Source organism: Pseudophryne corroboree, chromosome 1 (genome assembly GCF_028390025.1).
Source record: "Pseudophryne corroboree isolate aPseCor3 chromosome 1, aPseCor3.hap2, whole genome shotgun sequence".
Lineage (NCBI taxonomy): Eukaryota > Metazoa > Chordata > Amphibia > Anura > Myobatrachidae > Pseudophryne > Pseudophryne corroboree.
This window is the reverse complement of record NC_086444.1, coordinates 973,526,533-973,547,191: the sequence shown is the minus strand read 5'-3', so window position 1 is coordinate 973,547,191 and position 20,659 is coordinate 973,526,533. Positions and strand designations below refer to the sequence as shown.

General features: G+C 47.0%; 1 protein-coding gene across 3 annotated transcripts in view; it reads left to right on the top strand.

The window, feature by feature from the left end:
• LOC134920292 (uncharacterized) overlaps positions 1-20,659 on the top strand; it is a 265,262-nt gene that overhangs the window by 167,293 nt on the left and 77,310 nt on the right. For all 3 annotated transcript variants that reach the window (XM_063920509.1, XM_063920510.1, XM_063920511.1), the window contains exon 15: positions 14,416-14,455. In XM_063920509.1, the coding sequence (XP_063776579.1) occupies positions 14,416-14,455 (40 nt within the window). The remainder of the gene's footprint in view (positions 1-14,415; positions 14,456-20,659) is intronic.

Genomic DNA, 20,659 nt, shown 5'->3' with positions numbered 1-20,659 from the left:
CCTCACAGCTCACACAGCTCAACGCCATTTTCCTCTCCACAAGGCTGCAGAGACGCTGGTCCTCCCTCACACTTCTGTATAAGTATCAGGGTGCAAAACGGAGGGGGGGCACAGTAATATTGGTGCAATATATATTATTATAAAAGAGCTGCAGGTCTGGGGCATTCTTTTGGTGTTTCAGAACCGGTGATTAGGCGCTGGGTTGTGAGCTGGCAAAACTCCCTCTGTGTCTCTCTGACAGACTTTACTGTGGGTCTGTCCCCTATATACCCGGTGTGTCTGTGGGTGTTTGGGATACGTGTGTCGACATGTCTGAGGCTGAGTGCTCTTTCCAGGAGGAGACTGTATTAGGGACACAAACAGCTGTGGAAGTGACCCTGTCGGCACCGCCGACTCCTGATTGGGTAAATATTTTGAATGCTAATGTGGCTCTTATTAGTAAGAGATTAGATAAATCGGAATCTCAGAACCAGGCATGGAAGAAATCTGTGGAGGATGTGTTATTACAGGTCCAGACCCCTTCGGGGTCACAAAAACGTTTGTTTGCCCAGCTGGCAGACACGGACACTGATTCCAGTGTCGACTATAGTGATTCCAGATTGGATCCAAAATTAGCAAAGAGCATTCAGTACATGATTGTGGCGGTAAAAGACGTATTACATATTTCCGAGGACCCTGCTGTTCCTGATACAAGGGTCTGTATGTATAAGGAAAAGAAACTTGTGGTAACGTTTCCTCCCTCTCATGAACTAAACACTCTTTTTGAAATGGTTTGGTTAAAGCCCTGACAAAAAGTTTCAGATTCCCAAAAGGATTCAGGTGGCGTGTCCGTTTCCATCTGGGGATAGGGAAAAGAGGGAGTCACCCCCCATTGTGGACAAGGCCCTATCGCGGTTGTCTAAAAAGGTGTCTCTCCCGTCTCCTGATACGGCAGCTCTTAAGGACCCTGCGGATCGCAAACAGGAAAATACATTAAAATACATTTATGCCACCACGGGTACGCTGCTCAGACCAGCCATTGCATCTGCGTGGGTGAGTAGTGCTATTGAAAAGTGGGTAGATAACTTGTCATCTGATATAGATACCCTAGATAGGGATAGTGTCCTTTTGACACTGGGTCATATCAGGGAAGCTGCTTCCTACCTGAAGGAAACGGCGAGAGATATTGGCCTCTTGGGATCAAAGGCCAATGCCATGGCAGTCTCAGCTAGACGAGCATTGTGGATCCATCAATGGAATGCTGATGCGGACTCCAGAAAAAATATGGAATCTCTCCCATATAAGGGTGGTGTCTTGTTTGGTGACGGTCTCGCTGATTTGGTATCTACAGCTACCGCGGGTAAGTAATCATTTTTGCCTTACGTTCCTTCACAACAAAAGAAAACACACCACTATCAGATGCAGTCCTTTCGGCCCAATAAATACAGAAAAGGCCGAGGTTCTTCCTTCCTTGCTACTAGAGGAAGAGGAAGGGGTAAAAGATCACCGGCCTTGGCAGGCTCACAGGAGCAGAAGTCCTCCCCGGCTTCTGCCAAGTCCACCGCATGACGCTGGGGCTCCTCTGCGGGAGTCCGCACCGGTGGGGGCACGTCTCAAACTCTTCAGTCAGATCTGGGTTCATTCGGACCTGGACCCATGGGTTTTAGAAATAGTGTCCCAGGGGTACAAACTAGAGTTTCAGGACGTTCCCCCTCGCCGATTTTTCAAATCGGCCTTACCAGTTTCTCTTCCGGACAGGGAGGTTGTATGCAATGCAATACAAAAGTTGTGTCACAATCAGGTCATTATCAGGGATCCCCCGTCACAACAGGGAGAAGTCTTTTATTCGAGCCTGTTCGTGGTCCCGAAGCCGGACGGCTCGGTCAGACCGATCCTGAACCTAAAATCCCTCAATTTCTATCTAAGAAAATTCAAATTCAAGATGGAGTCTCTCCGAGCAGTGATCTCCAGTCTGGAGGAAGGGGATTTTATGGTGTCGGTAGACATAAAAGATGCATACTTACATATTCCCATTTATCCTCCGCATCAGGCTTACCTGAGGTTTGCAATTCAGGATTGTCATTACCAATTTCAGACGTTGCCGTTTGGTCTGTCCACGGCTCCGAGGATTTTCACCAAAGTGATGGCGGAAATGATGGTTCTCCTTCGCAAGCAAGGAGTCACGATTATCCCGTACTTGGACGATCTCCTGATAAAGGCGAGATCCAGGGACCAACTGGTGCAGAACATTACACTCTCCCTGGCAGTTCTACAACAACACGGTTGGCTCCTAAATTTGCCAAAATCACAGTTGGTTTCCGACGATACGGCTGTCGTTTTTGGGAATGATTCTGGACACGGATTTACAGAGATTTTTCTACCGGTGGAAAAGGCTCTGGAGATTCAGAGCCTGGTCAGACAAATTCTGAAACCAACAAGAGTGTCAGTCCATCAATGTACTCGTTTGCTGGGGAAGATGATGGCGGCCTACGAGGCCATTCAGTTTGGCAGGTTCCATGCCAGAGTGTTTCAGTGGGACCTGTTGGACAAGTGATCCAGATCCCACCTGCACATGCACCAGAAAATAATTCTGTCTTCCAAGACCAGAATCTCACTCTTGTGGTGGCTGCACAGCTCTCACCTCCTAGAGGGGCACAGGTTCGGGATCCAGGACTGGATGCTAGTAACCACGGATGCGAGTCTCCGAGGCTGGGGGGCAGTCACACAGGGGGAAAACTTCCAGGGAAGATGGTCAAACCAGGAAACTTGTCTACACATAAACGTTCTGGAATTAAGGGCCATTTGCAACGGCCTTCTTCAAGCTGAACATCTGCTTCGCAATCTGCCTGTACTGATCCAGTCGGACAATATAACAGCAGTAACGTACATAAACCGCCAAGGCGGAACAAAAAGCAGAGCGGCAATGGCAGAGGCCACGAAGGTTCTCCACTGGGCGGAAAGACATACAAGCACCGTGTCAGCGGTCTTCATTCCAGGAGTGGACAACTGAGAAGCAGACTTCCTCAGCAGACACGATCTCCATCCAGGAGAGTGGGGTCTTCATCAAGAGGTCTTCACAGAAGTGACAGGTCTTTGGGGAATTCCTCAAATAGACATGATGGAGTCTCGTCTCAACAAGAAACTTCAGAGATATTGTTCCAGGTCGAGGGACCCTCAAGCAATAGCAGTGGATGCCCTAGTGACACCGTGGGAGTTTCAGTCGGTGTATGTGTTCCCTCTGCTTTCTCTCATTCCAAAAGTGCTAAAGATCATAAGAAGAACAAAGGATCAGGCGATCCTCATTGTTCCGGACTGGCCAAGGAGGGCTTGGTATCCAGATCTTCAGGAATTACTCATAGGAGATCCCTGTCCTCTTCCTCTAAGAGAGGATCTGTTACAGCAGGAGCAGTGCGTGTATCAAGACTTACCGCGGCTGCGTTTGACGGCTTGGCGGTTGAACGCCAGATCCTAGCTCGAAAGGGTATTCCCAGTGAAGTCATTCCCACACTTCTTCAAGCTAGGAAAGGAGTAACGTCTAAACATTACCACCGTGTTTGGAGCAAATATGTGTCTTGGTGTGAATCCAAAAAGGCTCCTACGGAAGAATTTCAGTTACGTTTTCTCCATTTCCTACAAGCAGGTGTGGATGCAGGCTTAAAGTTGGGCTCGATTAAAGTACAAATTTCAGCCTTATCGGTTTTCTTTCAAAAACAGTTGGCCTCCCTTCCAGAAGTTCAGACTTTCGTGAAAGGCGTGTTGCACATCCAACCTCCATTTGTGCCCCCAGTGGCACCATGGCATCTTAACGTGGTGTTGCAGTTCCTTCAATCACATTGGTTTGAACCTTTACAGAAGGTGTAGTTGAAATTCGTCACTTGGAAAGTGGTCATGCTGTTGGCCTTGGCATCCGCAAGGCGGGTGTCGGAGTTAGCGGCTTTGTCTCACAAGAGCCCTTATTTGATCTTCCATGAAGATAGAGCAGAGTTGAGGACTCGCCAACAATTTCTGCCGAAGGTGGTTTCATCATTCCACGTGAACCAACCTATTGTGGTGCTAGTGGCTACTGACGCCTTCATGTAGTCGAAGTCTCTGGACGTGGTCAGAGCTTTAAAAATTTATGTCGCCAGGACGGCTCAGATTAGGAAAACGGAGGCTCTGTTTGTCCTGTATGATCCCAACAAGATTGGGGCTCCTGCTTCCAAGCAGACTATTGCACGCTGGATCTGTGCTACGATTCAGCAGGCTCATTCTACGGCTGGATTGTCGTTACCGAAATCGGTGAAGGCCCATTCTACCAGAAAGGTGGGTGTGTCCTGGGCGACTGTCCGGGGGGTCTCGGCGTTACAACTTTGCCGAGCAGCTACTTGGTCAGGTTCAAACACTTTTGAAAAGTTTTACAAGTATGATACCCTGGCCGATGATGACCTCAAGTTTGGTCAATCGGTGCTGCAGAGTCATCCGCACTCTCCCGCCCGTTCTAGAGCTTTGGTATAACCCCATGGTTCTGATGGTGACCCCAGCATCCTCTAGGACGTATGAGAAAATAGGATTTTAATACCTACCGGTAAATCCTTTTCTCTTAGTCCGTAGAGGATGCTGGGTGCCCGTCCCAGTGCGTACTGTATCTGCGGTTATTAGTTCTGGTTACACACAGGTTGTGTTACGTTTATAATCAGCCTGTTGCTGACATTGTTCATGCTGTTGACTAGAGTTCTGTTGAATGCCATGTTGTACGGCATGTTTGAGGTGTGAGCTGGTATGTATCTCACCTTAGTTTTAACAATAATTCCTTTCCTCAAAATGTCCGTCTCCCTGGGCACAGTTCCTATAACTGGAGTCTGGAGGAGGGGCATAGAGGGAGGAGCCAGTTCACACCCTTTTAAAGTCTTAAAGAGCCCATGTCTCCTGCAGATCCCGTCTATACCCCATGGTTCTTATGGTGACCCCAGCATCCTCTACGGCACAGGTTCTCAAACTCAGTCCTCAGGACCCCACACAGTGCATGTTTTGCAGGTCTCCTCACAGAATCACAACTGAAATAATTAGCTTCACCTGTGGACCTTTTAAAATGTGCTGGGTTACCTGCAAAATATGCACTGTGTGGGGTCCTGAGGACCGAGTTTGAGAATCTCTGCTCTACGGACTAAGAGAAAAGGATTTACCGGTAGGTATTAAAATGCTATTTTTATATTGGGTTTATTGTGGGCTGTTGGGTTATTATGATTTTTTTTCACATTAGTGGTGGCAGTTGTACAATGAATAGAGGTTGTCACTGGAAAAAGGTGATTCCGTTACTGGTGGAAATGCCCATAAGCGCTAATTACCCTTAAATATAAATTACGCGGAAATGCAGGTACTACAGTATCTGGAAATGTAACTGTAATCTATTATTTGTTGGTTCATCTTATCTACAGCTTTGACATCCTACAGTGGTTAGGGAAGAGTGTGTTAGGGTCTCCTGCTCTGTGCTGCCACGTCGTCATGGCAACCGGGAGACAAGTGCTAGCAGAGTAACCTGAGCGTAGCTGATACTCCGGTTCGGGTCTTTTGCTGTGCAGTGGTTACAGGCTCTGTGCACGGCAGGGGATCCGGTGCTGGTTTTTGTGCTCACAGTCTGTGAGGTCTGAGTGGGGCGTGGACAGCACCTGCTATATAAACCCTCTTCTCAGGTTAGGCAGATGCTGCTGAATCTTTGTTGGTTAGTCAGTTCCTGAAAGCTAGCTAGTACTGTGTAAACTTTGTATTTGTTTGTTGCTTACTGCAAATAGGCCTTGGGATTTGGTATTACACTCTGCCAATCCAGACCTAGCAGTAAGACTGGAGTCAGTCGTTTAACCTGCTGGGGTTCTTTTGCTACTCTGTGAACCTAGCAAGTTTGCGGCTGTATTCTCAGACTTGCCTGCCAAAATCCTTTCTCACTGTGCAAGGTGTTCAGGTGTCAGTTTAGTGGCAGTAAGCTGAACCAGTGCACTGCAAGTGAGGACTAGGATTGTGGAGACTCTCCTTGTGTCTATTATTCCATCTCTGACCAAGGAGTTTACTGCCACACCCGTTGGTAACCCTTTAGGGTTTTGCTGTTGCCCTTAGCAACAGCATTTCGGGTTCTCTACGTATTAAATCACTACATCTTGCTTCTTTCCATCTGAGCATTCCTAATACTAGGGAGACACCCAGTTTCTTAGCCTTTGGGCTTCTCTGTTCACTTTGTGTTTATTTTGTTACCCTATCACCTTCTGTGTATGTAATGTCATATTCCCCAGTCTGTCTGTGAGTTCATTTGTTTTGCATCCCTCACCGTTCAGACACCAGTACATTCCTGCTGGCACTGGTGTGCATAACATATTCAGCAGCCTAATACTCCTGTTGAAATTTTGTGGGAATATGGAGCATACCCCTCAAAATACTTTGCAACAGGTGGTCAATCAGGTGCAGGTCCTGACTCGACAATTTAATGATTTGTCCATTAAAATGCACACCTCGCAGGCCGCTGGCGGAGCTCCCGCAGCAGCAGTACCTTCAGGGGTTAAGGAGCCGAAAGTAAATCTCCCGGATCGTTTTTCTGGAGATCGCTCGCAGTTCTTTTGTTTCAAGGAGAGCTGCAAGCTATATTTCCAGCTTAGGCCTCAGTCTTCTGGGTCGGAGATTCAGCGGGTGGGCATAGTGATTTCCTTGCTACAAGGAGACCCACAGGTCTGGGCATATGGGTTGCAGCCTGACTGTCCGTCGCTTAAAAGTGTTGATGCTTTTTTTACGGCACTGGGCATGTTGTATGATGACCCTGACAAGACGGCCTCAGCCGAGGCTCAGATTTCGATCCTTAAGCAAGGGCGAAGGCCAGTTGAGGTTTATTGTACGGAGTTTCGGAGGTTGGCCCATGATACCCAGTGGAATGACCCAGCCCTGAGACACCAGTACCGAAGAGGTCTTTCTATCCAGTTAAAAGACCAACTGGTACAATATCCCTTGCCTGATAGCTTGGATCAGCTCATGCAGTTATCCATTCGGGTGGATAGATGGCTGAGAGAGCGCAGGCTTGAAAGGGAGACAGAGGTTTCCTTCTTTCCCAAGGGAACCTCAGACTCTGAGGAATTTTCCGAGGAGCCTATGCAGATTGGGGCTACCCGCCTCTCCTCGCGTGAGAAGACGCGGAGGAGACAGCAGGGGTTGTGTTTGTACTGTGGGAATAAAGGTCATGTGGTAGTATCATGCCCAGAAAAGCCGGAAAACTTCAGGGCCTGAGGGTGATGGGAAATATCCTGTCAGGCCAGAAGTCAGAATTTCCCAAGAAGACTTTTATCATTCCGGTGACCTTGAAGATCCTCTGTCAAACTGTCAAGACTGAGGCCTTTGTGGACAGTGGGGCCGACGGGGTTTTTATGGACCGCCAAGTCGCCCTGAAACACTCTGTTCCCTTAGTACCCTTGGCATCGGAAATTGAGATTTGTGGGTTAAACGGGGAACCATTATCCCAGGGTAAAATTACCTCTTGCACTAGCCAGATTTCTTTGTTTATTGGAGCCACACACTCTGAAAAATTGTCCTTTTATGTGACTGTCTGTACTTTTGCCCCATTGGTGTTGGGGTTACCCTGGTTAAGGGCCCACAATCCTCAATTTGACTGGGTCTCTGGGGAGATTCTTAGTTGGGGTACTGATTGTTTCAGGAGTTGCTTGAGCCTTCCAGTCAGGCTTTCGCAGCTAAGTTTGCCAGGATTGCCAGGATGTTATGCAGATTTTGCTGACGTGTTCTCCAAAAGAGTTGCAGAGGTACTACCTCCCCATCGCCCCTATGACTGTGCCATTGATTTGTTGCCGAATGCTAAGCTTCCCAAGAGAGTTTTGTACTCCCTGTCACGTCCTGAGACTCAGGCTATGGCAGAGTACATTCAGGAGAACTTGGCTAAGGGATTTATCAGACCTTCACAGTCTCCAGTTGGGTCGGGGTTCTTCTTCGTGGGTAAAAAGAACGGTTCGTTGCGACCTTGCATCGACTTCAGGGAATTGAACCGTATCACGATTAAAAACTCATACCCACTGCCTCTCATTTCGGTCTTGTTTGACCAGCTTCATACTGCCACCATTTTTTCTAAGATTGACCTACGCGGTGCGTACAATCTAATCCGAATAAGAGAGGGGGATGAATGGAAGACTGCCTTTAATACCCACTCAGGGCATTATGAATATTTGGTGATGCCTTTTGGGCTCTGTAATGCCCCGGCAGTCTTCCAGGACTTCATGAACGATGTGCTCAGGGAATATTTGGATAGATTCTTAGTTGTATACTTAGATGACATCCTAATCTTCTCCCATTCCCTGGAGGAACATCGGAAGCATGTACGCTTAGTCCTCCAGAAACTCAGAGACCACCGGCTTGGGGCGAAGCTGGAGAAGTGCGAATTTGAAGTTCAGCAAATCGCATTTCTAGGATATATTATCTTCCCAGAAGGTTTCCAAATGGAGGGTTCCAAGGTACAGGCAGTCCTGGATTGGGTGCAGCCCACTAGTTTGAAGGCGCTTCAGCGTTTTCTGGGCTTTGCGAATTTTTATAGACGATTTATCGCTGGATTTTCGTCTATAGTGGCGCCCTTGGTGGCACTCACTAAGAAAGGGGCGGATGTTGCTCACTGGTCTTGTGAGGCCAAAGCGGCTTTTGCCCGTCTCAAAAGGGCATTTGTCTCGGCCAAGGTGCTGCGACACCCAGATCCAGAGCGTCCTTTTGTGGTGGAGGTGGATGCCTCTGAGATGGGTATTGGGGCAGTGCTCTCTCAGATGGGGGTGTTTGATAATCGCCTTCATCCCTGTGCTTACTTTTCCCGTAAATTTTCGCCTGCCGAGATGAATTATGACGTGGGTAACCGGGAATTGTTGGCTATTAAGGATGCACTCGAGGAGTGGAGACACTGGCTTGAGGGGGCTAAGTTTGTGGTCTCAATTCTCACCGACCATAAGAATTTGGCATATTTAGAGTCAGCGAAGCGCCTCAATGCCAGGCAGGCACGATGGGCTTTGTTTTTTGCTCGCTTTAATTTTTTGATAACATATCGCCCTGGGTCAAAAAACATCAAGGCTGATGCGCTCTCGCGGAGTTTTGCTCCAATCCAGGAGACCACCGAGGAGCCATTGCCCATTGTGTCCCCATCATGTATTAAAGTGGGCATTACCCAGGACCTCTTGTCATTAGTCCTTAGAGCACAGGAGCAGGCTCCTCCAGACCTTCCGGTAGGTCTTTTGTTTGTGCCTCCTAGGTTAAGACAGCGAGTGTTCCTGGAATTCCATGCCAAGAAGTCGGCAGGTCACCCGGGTATTGCCAGAACTCGGGAGTTGCTATCTAGGGCGGTGTGGTGGCCCTCGGTGGCTAGGGATGTGGATCAGTGGGTTCGGGCATGTGACATCTGTGCCCGAAATAAGACTCCTAGAGGGGTTCCTGTTGGCCCATTACATCCACTCTCTATTCCATCTAAGCCATGGACCCACATTTCAATGGATTTTGTGGTGGACTTGCCCAAATCCTCGGGGATGGCAGCCATCTGGGTTGTCGTTGACAGGTTTTCGAAGATGGCGCACTTCGTTCCATTGGTTGGGCTGCCATCGGCCAGACGCCTGTCTGAATTATTTATGCTGCATGTTGTGCGCCTCCACGGGTTGCCACTTGATGTGGTCTCTGACCGCGGATCCCAGTTTGTGGCCAAATTCTGGAGGGCATTTTGTTCCAATCTCCAGATTTCTGTCAGCTTGTCGTCAGGCTACCATCCGCAGTCTAATGGGCAGACTGAAAGGGTGAACCAGTCCTTGGAGCAGTTCCTCAGGTGTTATGTCTCCAAGTGTCAGACTGACTGGGTTGCTCATCTGTCCATGGCGGAGTTTGCCTATAACAACGCGGCTCACTCTGCTACAGGGATCTCTCCCTTCCTTTGTGTGTATGGGCATCATCCTAAGGCCAATTCTTTTGACCCCCTGGACTCCACGCCTGGTGGTTCCTCTGTGGTTTCGGTCCTTAGAGGTATTCGGAGGAAAGTGAAGAAAGCCCTTGTGTCTGTGTCATTAGTGACCAGAAGGGTTTTTGATAAGCGGAAAAGACCCTGCAGCTTCAAATTAGGAGACTTCGTCTGGTTGTCTACCAAGAATTTGAAGTTGAGACAGCCATCTCATAAGTTAGGCCCCCGGTTCATCGGTCCTTATAAGATCACTAGGGTTATCAATCCGGTGGCATTTCAGTTAGATCTACCCCGTTCTTTGGGTATCAATAAAACATTTCATTGTTCCCTTTTAAAACGGGCGATTAGTAATCCTTCTTCCAGTGGAAGACCTTCCCCTCTTCTGATACGTGGCCAGAGGGAGTTTGTTGTTGAAAGGATTCTTGACTCCAAGATGGTTCGGGGTCGGCTGTCATTTTTGGTGCACTGGAAGGGGTATGGCCCGGAGGAGCGGTCGTGGGTGCGCCGTTGTGATCTTCATGCCCCCAGACTGTTACGCTCTTTCTTCTCGCAGTTCCCCGATAAACCCGGTGGTAGGGGTTCTTTGACCCATCGTCAGAGGGGGGGTACTGTTAGGGTCTCCTGCTCTGTGCTGCCACGTCGTCATGGCAACCGGGAGACAAGTGCTAGCGGAGTAACCTGAGCGTAGCTGATACTCCGGTTCGGGTCTTTTGCTGTGCAGTGGTTATAGGCTCTGTGCACGGCAGGGGTTCCGGTGCTGGTTTTTGTGCTCACAGTCTGTGAGGTCTGAGTGGGGCGTGGACAGCACCTGCTATATAAACCCTCTTCTCAGGTTAGGCAGATGCTGCTGAATCTTTGTTGGTTAGTCAGTTTTTGAAAGCTAGCTAGTACTGTGTAAACTTTGTATTTGTTTGTTGCTTACTGCAAATAGGCCTTGGGATTTGGTATTACACTCTGCCAATCCAGACCTAGCAGTAAGACTGGAGTCAGTCGTTTAACCTGCTGGGGTTCTTTTGCTACTCTGTGAACCTAGCAAGTTTGCGGCTGTATTCTCAGACTTGCCTGCCAAAATCCTTTCTCACTGTGCAAGGTGTTCAGGTGTCAGTTTAGTGGCAGTAAGCTGAACCAGTGCACTGCAAGTGAGGACTAGGATTGTGGAGACTCTCCTTGTGTCTATTATTCCATCTCTGACCAAGGAGTTTACTGCCACACCCGTTGGTAACCCTTTAGGGTTTTGCTGTTGCCCTTAGCAACAGCATTTCGGGTTCTCTACGTATTAAATCACTACATCTTGCTTCTTTCCATCTGAGCATTCCTAATACTAGGGAGACACCCAGTTTCTTAGCCTTTGGGCTTCTCTGTTCACTTTGTGTTTATTTTGTTACCCTATCACCTTCTGTGTATGTAATGTCATATTCCCCAGTCTGTCTGTGAGTTCATTTGTTTTGCATTCCTCACCGTTCAGACACCAGTACATTCCTGCTGGCACTGGTGTGCATAACAGAGTGTTATACCTTGGAGACATGTCATGTGAGTTTCCAGCTGTAGGACATGTATGATTGATTTAGGCAGGTGTGGAAAAAATTCTGCAAATAAAAATGCTTTCAAAAAGTGTTTAATACTTTATTTTAGAAATCAACAAAATGCAAAGTAAATGTGAAGGTGAGAAATGTAAATCAAATCAATATTTAGTGTGACCACCCTTTACTTTCAAAACGGCATCAATTCTTCTAAGTACACTTGCACACAGTTTTTGAAGGAACTCGGCAGGGAGGTTGTTCCAAACATTTTAAACTAACCACAGATCTTCTGTTGGTGTAGGCTTTCTTAAATCCTTCTGTCTCTTCATGTAATGCCATACAGACTTGATGATGTTGGGATCAGGGCTCTGTGGGGGCCATATCATCACTTACCATGATCAGGGTGGCGTCTAATTGGCTCCAAATTTATTGTGCAGCAGGACAACGACCCCAAACACACAGCCAATGTCATTAAGAACTATTTTTAGCATAAAGAAGAGCAAGGAGTCCTGGAAGTGATAATCTGGCCCCCACAGAGCCCTGATCTTAACATTATTGAGTCTGTCTGGTATTACATGAAGAGACAGTAGGATTTGAGCCCGCCTGAATTAGCAGCACTGCAGTCAGGGACATGCAGGTGACAGCCAAATGGTATTAGTTCCCTCAGCATACTACACCCCATGATACTGTCTGGCGCCCCCTTGCCCTCACTTTCCATCTTTGCACACTGTGTTCCTGCACTTGAATAAAATAAAAAGAAATCTTCCTAAATGATGGGGGGGGGGGGGGCACGTGCCTTGGTGTGTGTCCCTCTATCCACCCAATGCCATTTCAATTTTAACGCTCACAATTTCCAATTGGGATGTGTATTGGAATGTCGATAAACAAAGCGCATGGACAGTCCTTGAATGTCGTAAGTGTTGACTTGCGTAGTGCGGTCTTTTTACATGGTCCGTTATACAAGGGTCTCTCCCATAACGGTAATGCCACCAATCGAACCATACTCATAACTGATGACTGTAATAAGACATGTAATGTGGTTTACAATGAGGTATTTACAGACTGAAGGAATTGGTAATCAATAAGAAAATAAAAATGTATTTTTACTACAGAAGATACTAAGACAGATGAGTGAACTAAAACAACAGGAAAGAACAAAAAGGTGTTATTGAATAAAATTAATAATCACTCTGCAATGAGGGGCATACTGTATATATATTTTGTATGGGATACAGTGCTAATTAGGCATTTAAAGATTATTATTTTTGTATGCAAGTTGTTTATTTCTATCTTATATGTAAGAAGAATGCCCGTATCTACAGGCATCCATAGCATACACTCACTGCTTGAACATCTGACCTGTGATTCACATTGAGCTGACCTTCATTTGACTCCCCAATGGCAGCTGGTTAGTGTAGCCTGAAATCTCCAAGTGCTTCTGTATTTGTAAATATTATGACTGATAATAAGTGCATAGCAAGTTGAAGACACTTCGCAATAGAAGTCATAAGTTTAACAGTTTGACCTACTCTCTGTTTGACCTCATTCTTATAGATAATAGCTTTCAATGTCAATACCTCTCCTAGCCAACAAGGGCAATGGCTTGGTGACAGTGTGTTTCCCTACACAAGTCCTCCAAACAACAATGTTGACTAAAACAGATATGAAATTGTTTTAACATGAGCATATCTCTTTCCCACAGTATAATATTGATATTACAACACATAGTATGGAAGGCCAGTCCACCATTATTAACCTCTTTATTCACCACGCATGATGTTAGCATTATTACACAAAAGTGTGCTTTGAGCTGCACTTGGTAAATAACATTAATTATACCTAAGTACCTATGTTGTCTGATGGTTTGTTTTTCTCCTTTTCTTTATAGTTCTTATTCTATTTTATTATGGTGTGTGTAGATATTTCCCATCATACAACCCTCTTATTTCAGTGCAACATGCAGTGTGACTCAACGTGCCCTGTGTTGTCCCAACTGCAGTCACAGTATTGGAACGTGTTCCAAATAACGTGATTTCTGTGTACCACATAAATCATCCACATTAGTATATGCTTAAAATAAATGTTCAGAATATGTTCAGAATATAGATACTCAAATGTTATACATTTCTAGGGGTATATTTACTAAAGGTTGATTTTTCATTACTTTTTAACAATTTAAAGTTGTTGAAAGTCGATCTGAATCGATGTTGTTTACTAACCGTTTATTTTTAAATGTTCGAAAGTGTGTGTTTTAGCCCCTGAAACATAACATCGATTTAAAATCGATGAAAAAAAATGACCTTTAGTAAAAATACACCTTAGTTTCTAACTAGTTTAGCAAATATTTGTTATGATCTCTCAAATTATAAGACCAGTTAAATAATCAAGTGAACAGGTTCAGCCATGTTTAAGCCCTCTTTGCCCAGTCAGGGATATTGGCACGATTCAGAAGCTCACTTTGATCTTTTTATGCTTCTCTAGCATAGAAGATATTATACTGTAGATGGTGGATATAGTTGTGTATATGATGGTGGAGGGGAAACAGGAGTATTTAAGTGTTGTGCATGTTACGTGGTATAGTGGAGCTGGTAAGGAAGGGTTATACAATCTCACTGCTGCTCTGAACAGGAATGGGTGCCATGCTACTACATGATACACAGTGATGCATGGCGCAAAGTCACAGTCCCTATTTCGTGAACATGCCTTTGGCACATGTACTACATCCTGATCCTTAACTCTAAATGTTGGAAGATATGTAAGGAGAACCATATAGTTCATTAGTGCCCTTTTGATTTGTAATGTATGGAATGTACATATATCTTGTCTTGTAACTTTATTTTTCTTTGAAATTAACAATTTTAAACACAGTAAACTATGTAAGATTAAATAAATCATTATAATTTTTGTATTTGAATTATCCATAAGAGTCTATAACACGTTATCTATATGCATAACATATGTATTTGTTTTCTCTTATGTTAGCTCCAGGCCTTACTGCAATTGTTGGAGGGCGCCCTCGAGTGTAAGTGTTCTGGTTTAAGTTAAATTCGACAGTTTAAGAACAAAATCTAATGGTTGTCTGGTCTGAAAATTATTAAAGTTGATGCAAACATCTCATGTCATCACCTTTTAAAATCAAACAGAATGTTCTTACCTTGTGCAAACTGATTGCAGATATCCAATAAATAATGCAAATAGATTGCAGTAGCCACAGTGGGAGGGATTGAGATGCACTCAGCCAATCAGAAGCAGCTGCCAACCACCAGTGTGTGATACGCCCCCTGAGAGATACTGGTGCATCTTTCTCATTTTATTTATTATTTATTTCAAGTTATTTATATAGCGCACACATTTCTCTAACGTCCTAGTGGATGCTGGGGACTCCGAAAGGACCATGGGGAATAGCGGCTCCGCAGGAGACTGGGCACAAAGTAAAAGCTTTAGGACTAGCTGGTGTGCACTGGCTCCTCCCCCTATGACCCTCCTCCAAGCCTCAGTTAGGATTTTGTGCCCGAACGAGAAGGGTGCAATCTAGGTGGCTCTCCTGAGCTGCTTAGAGTAAAAGTTTAAATAGGTTTTTTTATTTTCAGTGAGACCTGCTGGCAACAGGCTCACTGCATCGAGGGACTAAGGGGAGAAGAAGCGAACTCACCTGCCTGCAGAGTGGATTGGGCTTCTTGGCTACTGGACATTAGCTCCAGAGGGACGATCACAGGCCCAGCCATGGATGGGTCCCGGAGCCACGCCGCCGGCCCCCTTACAGATGCTGAAGCAAGAAGAGGTCCATAAATCGGCGGCAGAAGACTTTCCTGTCTTCATAAGGTAGCGCACAGCACTGCAGCTGTGCGCCATTGCTCTCAGCACACTTCACACTTCGGTCACTGAGGGTGCAGGGCGCTGGGGGGGGCGCCCTGGGACGCAATGAAAATACCTGAAATGGCTAAAAATACATCACATATAGCTCCTGGGCTATATGGATGTATTTAACCCCTGCCAGTTTTCCAGAAAAAAGCGGGAGAAGAGCCCGCCGTGAAGGGGGCGGGGCCTATCTCCTCAGCACACAGCGCCATTTTTCCCACACAGCTCCGCTGGTAGGAAGGCTCCCAGAATCTCCCCTGCGTCCTGCACTACAGAAACAGGGTAAAAAAGAGAGGGGGGCACTTATTTGGCAAAATAACAGATATAAGCAGCTATAAGGGATAGACACTTATTGTAAGGTTGTCCCTATACATATATAGCGCTCTGGTGTGTGCTGGCAAACTCTCCCTCTGTCTCCCCAAGGGGCTAAGTGGGGTCCTGTCCTCTATAAGAGCATTCCCTGTGTGTGTGTGCTGGGTGTCGGTACGTGTGTGTCGACATGTATGAGGAGGAAAATGATGTGGAGGCGGAGCAATTGCCTATAATGGTGATGTCACCCCCTAGGGAGTCGACACCTAAATGGATGGCCGTAATTAAGGAATTACGTGACAGTGTCGGCACGTTACAGAAAACTGTTGACGACATGAGACAGCCGGCAGCTCAGTTAGTGCCTGTCCAGGCGTCTCAAACACCGTCAGGGGCTATAAAACGCCCGTTACCTCAGTGGGTCGACACGGACCCAGACACAGACACTGACTCCAGTGTCGACGGTGAAGAAACAAACGTATTTTCCAGTAGGGCCACACGTTACATGATCACGGCAATGAAGGAGGTTTTGCACATCTCTGATACTGCAAGTACCACAAAAAAGGGTATTATGTGGGGTGTGAAAAAACTACCCGTAGTTTTTCCCGAATCAGATGAATTGAATGAGGTGTGTGATGAAGGTTTCCCCCGATAAGAAACTGCTAATTTCTAAAAAATTATTGGCATTATACCCTTTCCCGCCAGAGGTTAGGGCGCGTTGGGAAACACCCCCTAGAGTGGATAAGGCGCTCACACGCTTATCAAAACAAGTGGCATTACCGTCTCCTGATACGGCCGCCCTAAAGGAACCAGCTGATAGAAAGCTGGAAAATATCCTTAAGAGTATATACACACATACTGGTATTATACTACGACCAGCAATCGCCTCAGCCTGGATGTGCAGTGCTGGGGTGGCTTGGTCGGATTCCCTGACTGAAAATATTGATACCCTGGACAGGGACAATATATTATTGACTATAGAGCATTTAAAGGATGCATTCCTATATATGCGAGATGCACAGAGAGACATTTGCACTCTGGCATCAAGAGTAAGTGCGATGTCCATTTCTGCCAGAAGAGGATTATGGACGCGACAGTGGTCAGGGGATGCGGATTCCAAACGGCATATGGAAGTATTGCCATATAAAGGGGAGGATCACCTCGCAGCAGAAAAAGATACCGTCTTTTCAGGCTCAGTCCTTTCGTCCCCATAAGGGCAAGCGGGCAAAAGGCCACTCATATCTGCCCCGGGGCAGAGGAAGGGGAAAAAGACTGCAACAGACAGCTTCTTCCCACGAACAGAAGCCCTCCCCCGCTTCTGCCAAGTCCTCAGCATGACGCTGGGGCCTTACAAGCGGACTCAGGCACGGTGGGGGCACGTCTCAAGATTTTCAGCGCGCAGTGGGCTCACTCGCAAGTGGACCCCTGGATCCTGCAGGTAGTATCTCAGGGGTACAAATTGGAATTCGAGACGTCTCCCCCTTGCCGGTTCCTGAAGTCTGCTTTACCAACGTCTACCCCCGACAGGGAGGCGGTATTGGAAGCCATTCACAAGCTGTATTCCCAGCAAGTGATAATCAAGGTACCCCTCCTACAACAGGGAAAGGGGTATTACTCCACGCTGTTTGTGGTACCGAAGCCGGACTGCTCGGTGAGACCCATTTTAAATCTGAAAGCCTTGAACACTTACATAAAAAGGTTCAAGTTCAAGATGGAGTCACTCAGAGCAGTGATAGCGAACCTGGAAGAAGGGGACTACATGGTGTCTCTGGACATCAAGGATGCTTACCCTCCATGTCCCAATTTGCCCTTCTCACCAAGGGTACCTCAGGTTTGTGGTACAGAACTGTCACTATCAGTTTCAGACGCTGCCGTTTGGATTGTCCACGGCACCCCGGGTCTTTACCAAGGTAATGGCCGAAATGATGATTCTTCTTCGAAGAAAAGGCGTCTTAATTATCCCTTACTTGGACGATCTCCTGATAAGGGCAAGGTCCAGAGAACAGTTAGAGGTCGGAGTAGCACTATCTCAAATAGTTCTACGACAGCACGGATGGATTCTAAATATTCCAAAATCGCAGCTGATTCCGACGACACGTCTGCTGTTCCTAGGGATGATTCTGGACACAGTACAGAAAAAGGTGTTTCTCCCGGAAGAGAAAGCCAGGGAGTTATCCGACCTAGTCAGGAAACTCCTAAGACCAGGCCAGGTGTCAGTGCATCAGTGCACAAGGGTCCTGGGAAAGATGGTGGCTTCTTACGAAGCGATTCCATTCGGCAGATTCCACGCAAGAACTTTTCAGTTGGATCTGCTAGACAAATGGTTCGGATCGCATCTTCAAATGCATCAGCGGATAACCCTGTCTCCAAGGACAAGGGTGTCTCTCCTGTGGTGGTTACAGAGGGCTCATCTCCTAGAGGGCCGCAGATTCGGCATTCAGGATTGGGTCCTGGTGACCACGGATGCCAGCCTGAGAGGCTGGGGAGCAGTCACACAGGGAAAAAATTTCCAGGGCTTGTGGTCAAGCATGGAAACGTCACTTCACATAAATATCCTGGAACTGAGGGCCATTTACAATGCCCTAAGTCAGGCGAGGCCTCTGCTTCAGGGTCAGCCAGTATTGATCCAGTCGGACAACATCACGGCAGTCGCCCACGTAAACAGACAGGGCGGCACAAGAAGCAGGAGGGCAATGACGGAAGTGGCAAGGATTCTTCGCTGGGCGGAAAATCATGTGATAGCACTGTCAGCAGTGTTCATTCCGGGAGTGGACAACTGGGAAGCAGACTTCCTCAGCAGACACGATCTTCACCCGGGGGAGTGGGGACTTCACCCAGAAGTCTTCCACATGATTGTAAACCGTTGGGAAAAACCAAAGGTGGACATGATGGCGTCTCGCCTCAACAAAAAACTGGACAGATATTGCTCCAGGTCAAGGGACCCTCAGGCAATAGCTGTGGACGCTCTGGTAACACCGTGGGTGTACCGGTCAGTGTATGTGTTCCCTCCTCTCCCTCTCATACCAAAAGTACTGAGAATCATAAGAAGGAGAGGAGTAAAGACTATACTCGTGGCTCCGGATTGGCCAAGAAGGACTTGGTACCCGGAAATTCAAGAGATGCTCACGGAAGACCCGTGGCCTCTACCTCTAAGACAGGACCTGCTTCAGCAGGGACCATGTCTGTTCCAAGACTTACCGCGGCTGCGTTTGACGGCATGGCGGTTGAACGCCGGATCCTGAAGGAAAAAGGCATTCCGGATGAAGTCATCCCTACCCTGATCAAAGCCAGGAAGGATGTAACCGTACAACATTATCACCGTATTTGGCGTAAATATGTTGCGTGGTGCGAGGCCAGGAAGGCCCCTACGGAGGAATTTCAACTGGGTCGATTCCTGCATTTCCTGCAAACAGGACTGTCTATGGGCCTCAAATTAGGGTCCATTAAGGTTCAAATTTCGGCCCTGTCGATATTCTTCTAAAAAGAACTAGCTTCTGTTCCTGAAGTTCAGACGTTTGTCAAGGGAGTACTGCATATACAGCCTCCTTTTGTGCCTCCAGTGGCACCTTGGGATCTCAATGTAGTGTTGGGATTCCTAAAATCACATTGGTTTGAACCACTCACCACTGTGGACTGGAAATATCTCACATGGAAAGTGGTAATGCTGTTAGCCCTGGCTTCAGCCAGGCGTGTATCAGAATTGGCGGCTTTATCCTATAAAAGCCCTTACCTAATTTTTCATACGGACAGGGCAGAATTGAGGACTCGTCCTCAATTTCTCCCTAAGGTGGTTTCAGCATTTCACTTAAACCAACCTATTGTGGTGCCTGCGGCTACTAGGGACTTGGAGGATTCCAAGTTGCTGGACGTAGTCAGGGCCCTGAAAATATATGTTTCCAGGACGGCTGGAGTCAGAAAATCTGACTCGCTGTTTATCCTGTATACACCCAACAAGCTGGGTGCTCCTGCTTCTAAGCAGACGATTGCTCGTTGGATTTGTAGTACAATTCAGCTTGCACATTCTGTGGCAGGCCTGCCACAGCCAAAATCTGTAAAAGCCCATTCCACACGGAAAGTGGACTCATCTTGGGCGGCTGCCCGAGGGGTCTCGGCTTTACAACTTTGCCGAGCAGCTACTTGGTCAGGGGCAAACACGTTTGCTAAATTCTACAAATTTGATACCCTGGCTGAGGAGGACCTGGAGTTCTCTCATTCGGTGCTGCAGAGTCATCCGCACTCTCCCGCCCGTTTGGGAGCTTTGGTATAATCCCCATGGTCCTTTCGGAGTCCCCAGCATCCACTAGGACGTTAGAGAAAATAAGAATTTACTTACCGATAATTCTATTTCTCATAGTCCGTAGTGGATGCTGGGCGCCCATCCCAAGTGCGGATTGTCTGCATTACTTGTACATAGTTATTGTTACAAAAATTGGGTTATTGTTGTTGTGAGCCATCTTTTCAGAGGCTCCTTCTGTTATCATGCTGTTAACTGGGTTCCGATCACAAGTTGTACGGTGTGATTGGTGTGGCTGGTATGAGTCTTACCCGGGATTCAAAATCCTTCCTTATTGTGTACGCTCGTCCGGGCACAGTATCCTAACTGAGGCTTGGAGGAGGGTCATGGGGGGAGGAGCCAGTGCACACCAGGTAGTCCTAAAGCTTTTACTTTTGTGCCCAGTCTCCTGCGGAGCCGCTATTCCCCATGGTCCTTTCGGAGTCCCCAGCATCCACTACGGACTATGAGAAATAGAATTATCGGTAAGTAAATTCTTATTATTCCACAACGCTTTACAGAGAATATTTGGCCATTTACATCAGTCCCTGCTTCAGTCCCTAGTACATTGATACGCACACACAGTCATACTAGGGTTGATTTTGTCAGAAGCCAATTAACCTACCTGTATATTTTTGGATTGTGGGAGGAAACCGGAGTACCTGGAGGAAACCCACGAAAGTACCGGGAGAATATACAAACTCCACACAGTTAGGGCCATGGTGGGAATCAAACTCATGACCTTAGTGCTGTGAGGCAGTAATGCTAACCATTACACCATCCATACTG